At 40.5% G+C, this 7441-nt stretch overlaps 1 protein-coding gene across 1 annotated transcript in view; it reads right to left on the minus strand.

Moving 5' to 3' along the window:
• The window catches only part of Zcchc7 (zinc finger CCHC-type containing 7), a 155020-nt gene extending 148028 nt beyond the window's left edge, over window positions 1-6992 (minus strand). The window contains exons 1-2 of the mRNA XM_048419974.3: window positions 6857-6992; window positions 911-1532 (exon numbers count right to left, since the gene is read on the minus strand). Coding sequence (XP_048275931.1) covers window positions 911-1508 — 598 coding nt within the window. The 5' untranslated portion in view covers window positions 1509-1532; window positions 6857-6992. The remainder of the gene's footprint in view (window positions 1-910; window positions 1533-6856) is intronic.
• Window positions 6993-7441: the final 449 nt, after the last annotated feature.

The following is a 7441-nucleotide window of genomic DNA, read 5'->3' on the forward strand; positions in this document are numbered from 1 at the left end:
AAATCTTGAAACACTAGCCAAATACTCTGAGTCACAGAACATCTCAAGACTACTAACATGCAGGGCAGATTATAAAACTTTTAGAAATCGACTATAAGAGACTTACCTTTAGGCACAAAGGAAGGAAAATGAAGGGAACTTTTAAGTCAAATGACTACACGTGACAAAGGAAGCAAAAACACCACAACTTTCACCTTCAAGAACGTGGTGCTTCAAATTTGCATTTTCTCCTACTATCTACTATGCTACCTCCTGTCTTACTGGATCTGGAGTTCCTGACATGCTAATCCTAGTACTAGGCATTTCAGGACTTGTTATCTGGCTAACTCCTGGAGAGGCAAACCACAGAAGAGGCAGTTCCAACAGAGTTGGCCAAATAAGAACACAAAGCAAGTAGATGGAGTACTCATCTGTGTCAACAGAAAAGAACTAAAATTTTGGTCAAGAATGACTTGAGTCAAACATGAAGAAATGCTATGAACTTGCTTACAGTTCAAGCAGCTTCCTTGATACTCTAACAGATTCTTTATCATGTTTGAACAAAGCACTACTAGAGTAGCCTCTGGTAGGAGAATCTCATGAGAAACAAGACCAAAAAGTAAGAAATAAAATGGATCAGACCCAGGGCTGGAGAGATGGCTCAGCAGTTAAGAGCACTTGACTGTTCTTCCAGAGGACCTGGGTTCAGTTCCCAGCAACCACATGGTGACTCATGATCACCTATAATGGGATCAGATTCTTCTGGTGTGCATGAAGACAGTACTCATATACATAAAATACATGAATAAATAAATCTTAAAAAAAAAAGAGAAAGAAATGGATCAGACCCTACTGGTCTTTTATCTAGGAAAAGCAGTCCGCCTTTAATAAAGATGGTAGTACTTTTCAAAATAGTCAGTATGATACTAACCTTCAGCACCAGTGTTTTCACATCCCACAAGATTGAGAAGGATGTCGTTGTCTTTATCATCTTCCTCATAGCCCAGTAGCATCCAGCTCTCCACATTTTCATTCTCTGAAATGGTACTTTCTTCCTCCTCATTAGAACTGACCTCTATGATCATGACCTCTCGGATCACACTTGATCTCTCAAGTTCAGGCTTTTCATTATCCCTCTTGTGTTTCTTAGCCAATGTATTAGAATGAGGAGAAGCAGGACTTTGGCTCTTTTCTTGTGCTTGGACTTTAATATTTTTTCTTTCACATCTATAAATACTATCTTCATCAGATAATGTGATGGCCTCCGACGTATCTGATAACTGGATGACTTCACTATCTGGAAGAACAATTAAGTTCTTCTGGTTTGGTTGAATTCCTGCTATTTCAGAATTCTCACAGTTCTTTTCCTTATACCCTTTTTCCTTGTCGGCATTATGCAGGCTCTGGGCATAATGAACTTGGCTGTACAGCTGAAATTCCACCTCACTATCGACACTCAGCTCACTAGATGAATCGTCACGATAAAGATCATCTTCATATGCTTCTATAGTCTCATAGCCGCCAAACATTATGGAAAATTAGTCGCCGTAATGCTGTAAGAGAGAAAGTCATACCAGAAGGCACTTAAAAGCTACGACCTTGTTTAGTTAGTTCCTATCGCCCTAGAGCTGACTTTGAAGACCACCACTTTTTCCCAGCATATTAAAATGTTTTTATTTTTCCTAAGACTATCACTTTTCCATGTTTATAAATCCTGTTATCCTCTAGAAGGGTGGTCGTCAACCTTCCTAATGCTGCAACCCTTTTCTTCGTGTTGTGGCAACCCCCAACCATTTCCCTGCTACTTCATAACTGTAATTTTGCTACTGTTATAAATCATCTTATAAATATCTGATACGTGACCCGTGAAAGGGTTGTTTTAGTCCCCAAAGGAAACACAATGCACAGGTTGAGAACCTCTGTACTAGAATGACATTCAGACCTCTCAAGTTGGGTGGTGGTGGTGCACACCTTTAATCCCAGCACTAGGGCGGAGGCAGGCGGATCTCTGTGAGTTATAGGCCAGCCTGGTCTACAGAGTGAGTTCTAGGACAGTCAAGGCTACAGAAAAATATCCTGTCTCAAAAAAACCAAAACAAGAAAGAAAAAAAAAGTTAAGACTCCTAAAAAGTCTCTCTTCCTAGTCCATTCACCTTGGAATGTCCTTTTCGTTCTTCTCTTTTTCCTTCTTTTTTTAAATGGTGTCTTAAAGTGATCCTCCTACCTGAGGGATGGAATTAAAGTGCTCTATTAACTTTTCTTTCTTTTTCTTTTTTTCTGAGACAGGGTTTCTCTGTGTAGCCCTGGCTGTCCTGGAACTCATTCTGAAGACTAGGTTGGCCTCAAACTCAAGAGATCCACCTGCCTGTGTCTCCTGAGTCTGGGATTAATGACTTATGTTACAACTACCTGACAAAATTTTTTTTACAAGGAAATAGCTAAGTTTATTTATCATGCTGTAAGAGAACAATAAGCATGGCAGAACAGAACCACCTGTCTTCACTCTATCCTTTAACTCTGTATCGCCTCTTTCCAGGTATAATTTCTCAACAAGGATATTACTACAAGTATGACTAAACATACTAAACGTCACAACAGGGCACCCTTTTCACATCTACTACAAGTGTATTTATTCTCAACTTAAAAACAGATGAGTGTAGCTCAACAGTAAACCGCAAGCTTAGTATGTGAAATAACACTAGGTTTGATCCCCAATGTTGAAAGTACTATCACTACTAACAATAATGATAATATCAATCCTATGAACTTCACCTCTTTGGCCAAAAGAATGTATAAAAAAAAAACTTTGATAACATACGTATTCCCATATTGATTATAAAAATGCATTTGAAACACAAATTTTGGAAATACCTAAAATTGAGATAAAAAAAAATTCATAGCTTTCGGAATATGTCTAAAAAAAATTTCCTGCTGTACATATATAAAATCCTGTGTATCTTTCAACTCTGCTTTAACAGGTCTTCTCACCAAAGGAATTAAATGCCCTACTTCAGAGGCTTCCATAGTATTTTATAAAATATTCACATTTCTAATTATTTATTCAATGTAAATGTCCCAGAAGTACAAATCACAAATCCCAGGAGGACAGGGACCTTGTATACTTTGTTAAACAATAGGACACAATAGCCAAGCAGAGCAGCTAGAATTTAGAGATGTTTATAAATATTTGAAAGCATGAATTCTATCGTTAAGCCCTTGTTCTTTTGACTCAAAAAAAAGTCTAACACATACCAAGAATATAGAAATTGTGACAGGATGACTTCTTAGTTGTCTTTAACCATTCCAAAGCATCAGCCAACAATCTACATGATAAATGGGCAGTGGTGGGGCATGACTTTTAAGCACTGGAGAGGCAGAGGCAGGCATATCTCTGAGAATTCCAGGCCAGCCTGCTCCACAAAGCAAGTTCCAGGACAGCCAGCACTGTTACACAGAGAAAGCCTGCCTGGAAAAAACAACAACACAAAATCTACACAGTAGATGTTTCAATTATCTACCAATAAAATGTTGATCAAAATACTAGCTCTGGGGAAAATAGAACACACTTGTCTAAAAACCGGGAGCACCCTTGAAGAAAGTAACACTGCCAACTTATTCTTCCTTGCACCTTTAGCTCCGCAGATACAATTAAGAGAGTGGCTGTTTTCATAGGTTTGAATCTCTGCCAGAACATCAGGTGTTGTGTCTGCTTCTCTAGGAGAACTAGCAGACTCCAAGAATCTAAGAGGCAAAAAAATGCACTACACTCAAGTTAGTTTGGGTGTTGTTTTCCAGAAATAAAGAACTCATTTTTGGTGTAATTCCAGCACTTCCAGAAGGAAGCAAAAGACTAAGAAATTCAAGGTCATCCTTAGCTACAAAGCAAATTCTAAGGAAAGTTTGATCTGTGAGACCCTATTTAAAAAGAGAGAGAGAGAAAAAAACAAAACAAAATTAATACTCTTTTTCTTTTAAAGGATACAGTATACAGTTCCCTCCTTGTAGTCTTTCAGGTTGCTATGCTGTTATTGTCACACAAGTTGAATGTGGTTGTCTAAATAATAATGCTTATGACATTTATCGGTTTATATTGAAATGTTAGCCTCAGAGGAATTCAAATGAAAGATGAATTCTTTCCTTTTTATTTAATAGGTAAATTAATTCTAAAAGAAGTCAAAGGAATTATGCTTCTTTCAAAATCCTCTGTGGATCCATCCTGAGGATCCAGTGTGGACTTAAGATAAAACCTAATTCCAGGGCAGCACAGAAAAAATTAAAGAGCTAAATTACAGAGTTACAAATCTGTACTACTCTTGGAGCCATCCCAAAGGAAAGGGATTAAGAATAGAGCCATAGGCACACCTGTGAATGTATGCCAAAAATAAACTACAGAGCCATAATAAAAACTGACTTCTTTGGGTCTAAGGATTTATCTCTTTCCATGAAATGTAGAAAAATGAATTTAACAATTTAGCCCCTATGGCTGTTAAGAGGATTTTGTATCTTCTGTACTTGAAAATTGTGTTCTGGCATAACATGCTCTCTTCAATTTATATAGCTCATGGATGCCAGGGTGAAGGTTTGCCTCAAGCTGTTTTGGTTTGCTACAACTTTAATTACAATCAATTCACTTAAATTTTTAAAGTCTACTCAGAGATGAGTATAATGTATATAGACATATGTACACACACATATCCCTTGATTTAGGTTTTCGTAGCTTTTGTTCATTATGATTCCCACACATACTTAACTAGTAACACAGCATGTTTATGGCAAACATTCAAATCTAGAAGGTATCTGTTGGATTAGTTAACACAGCCCCTTTTATATACATATGAAAGAAACAGGACATCCTAGGACATAATGAGACCTACCCAAGGCTGGACAGTTAAGAACACAGCTAAGATGATTCACATGTTCCTGATTCTAAGCCAAGCATCACTAAGATTTTAAAATACAAAATTTAAAATAAACAAATTCAAATAAATATTGCTATATGTGCACTGGTCTAACACCTAAATTTATCTGACATATCCACTTACTGCTTTCAGGAATAACACTTGAAACAGACATTTTGATTAGGAGTAGACATTTAAACTTATAAATGTACTATCTAAGACCCTCCTAAACTAGCACTCAGAAAACTTTATCAAAGTCCTGTGTGTTGGTGGACAGGGACACAAAGTAATCCTAGCATTTGGGAGATGGAGGCAGAAAGGTCAGGATGTCAAGGCAAGTCTTGGCTATTTACCAAATTCTAAGTTAGCTTGGGCTACAAGAGATTCTGTCTCAACCCTCTACAGCTCATTCCCAAAAAGTAAATAAACAAAAGACTTTATCAAAATATAGTGACTATGGAAGACTGGCCATATTTTAAAATCTGAAATACCAAAAGTGGGAATGAAATTTATCTAAAGAAATGACATTAAACCACTCACTGTAATAAAGAAAGGAAGTAGATTCAGTGATTAACAAAAGTTACGTTTTCAGAATTTAAAGCCACTATTTCTCCTTAGAAGTTTATCTACTGGTCATTTCCTTACAAAGCTTACATCTTCCTTCTGAATATCACAGATCATCTCAAGTAAACTTAGAGTCATAATTTGGTTTTATTCATTTACTGGTGCTGGGGATGGTATCCAGGATCATGGGCACGCTAAGCCACCTGAAGCTGGGTACCCAACTTAGGCTGACAAGAGTCTAAGTGTGCTACTGACAATGACAAAATAAAGAAAATCAAGTCCAAGAGCTAAAATTTCTGTCCATTTTTCAAATGTTATTACAACTTTCAATCAAAAGAGGTAAAGAATTCCAATACACCACATCAAAGAACAGCCAAGTCTCCATAGAAGAAAAGCAGGCTCAATTTACTTAGGTTTACATCCTACTACTCTTGGGCCCCTATCTCGAAACAATGCCTTTCCCTATTAGCTGTTGTCCTTTTCCCATGCACTGGTAACCTTATAGCTACCATACAATTTTCACTTCCAATTTTCCCTCAGTTCATTCCCCATCCTCTGGACGCCTTGAACGGCAATACTAAACTGTCCTCAAAACATACCACTGTCTTAAATAGACACGATTCGATTTAAGGTTGAACTGTTCAAAACGAAATCAAGAGGTTTTTAAAGGAGCCTAGTCATTAAATTAAGGATGGTTTTAGACTTGGGGAAACCAGGCTCAGAGAAAATGGGTTAAAGGGCTCTGGAATTTTTCTACATTCAACCCTGAAATCACACTCTGGCCTAAGGGTATTTTGAGCGTCAGCACCACAGTGACGGCTGGAACTCAGGCCTGCCAACTCCCCACCGCGGAGCTCCCAGTGTCAGGCAGCTCTTGCCTAAAGTTGACTCCAACTGCCTGCTGTTGGGGTGTGAGGGGTAAAGAGTTATGTTAGACACTCTGACTCTATGGGTTCTATAGAAGGAACGGAGCACAGTTCTCAGATTCTCTGGGGTCCACTCCTGCGGCGCCTACTTGACAGCACAAGCTTAAAGTGGCCCCGGAGCGGACGCACCCTTGAGCGCCAGGCCGCCACGCTTTCGGAGTGACCCTCTTCCCCAGGACAGGGGAACCAGGGAAGCGGCGGGGGATAAAGTAGAGAGAGAAGAAATTCCCGTCAAGGCCATCGCCGCCCTGCCTTTCCCGAGTCCGGGTCTCGGATCAGGGAGCCGCGAAAGCCCAGCTCGACCGCTGAGCCGCGTGGATCAGCGCGCAGCTGAGAGGCCATTAGCCGCACAGCGCCGCGCCACCAAGGACCGGGAGGCGAGGGCCAGAGACGGGCACACGTTAGTTCCGCAGCCCCGCGGGAGAGGCGGAGGGGTACCAAGGGGTACCCGGTCGCGGACCGCTCGGGGTCCGTCACACACATACTCACTGCTGCGGCTGCGACCAGGAAGCACCAACCAGGAACCGAAACACGTAGAGGAACGGGGAGGGGCGAGGACAAATGAGGTAAAGAAGCCGCTTTCGCGCGGACTCAAGAAGTGAGGAGGCACTTCCGGGGAAAACACAGCTCTGGGAAGCTGTCCTTCCGCCCAACCCGCGAGTCCTCTGAGCGCATGCGTAGAGGCTAGTGTGTGCTCCGCCTGTAAACTTTAAGTTTGATTCTGTTCCTTTTTCTTCATGCTTTCCTCCGGAAAGTATCTCAGGTGAAAAAAAATTATGGTGCATATTTTATCTTATTGAATTAAGCAAAAGAGATGATACTTGCAGGGGAAAAGTGTGAATTCACTTTCACAAGGCAGGAAAAAAACTACAATTCCCAAGACACCTTGGGCGGTCGACTGGGCCCGCCTCTTGCGCTTGGTGACGCCCTGGCGCACGTGGCGCAGAGCGGATCTGGAACCTCTTCTGGATTAATAGAAGTGACAAGCTTAGTAGGTGACTTCGGAGAGGGATCCTGGGTACGCAGTTTGGAAAAAGGGTTTTTTTGAGAGTGTCTGGCTCTTATTTTAATCCA

Source organism: Myodes glareolus, chromosome 16 (assembly GCF_982192425.1).
Source record: "Myodes glareolus chromosome 16, mMyoGla1.1, whole genome shotgun sequence".
NCBI lineage: Eukaryota > Metazoa > Chordata > Mammalia > Rodentia > Cricetidae > Myodes > Myodes glareolus.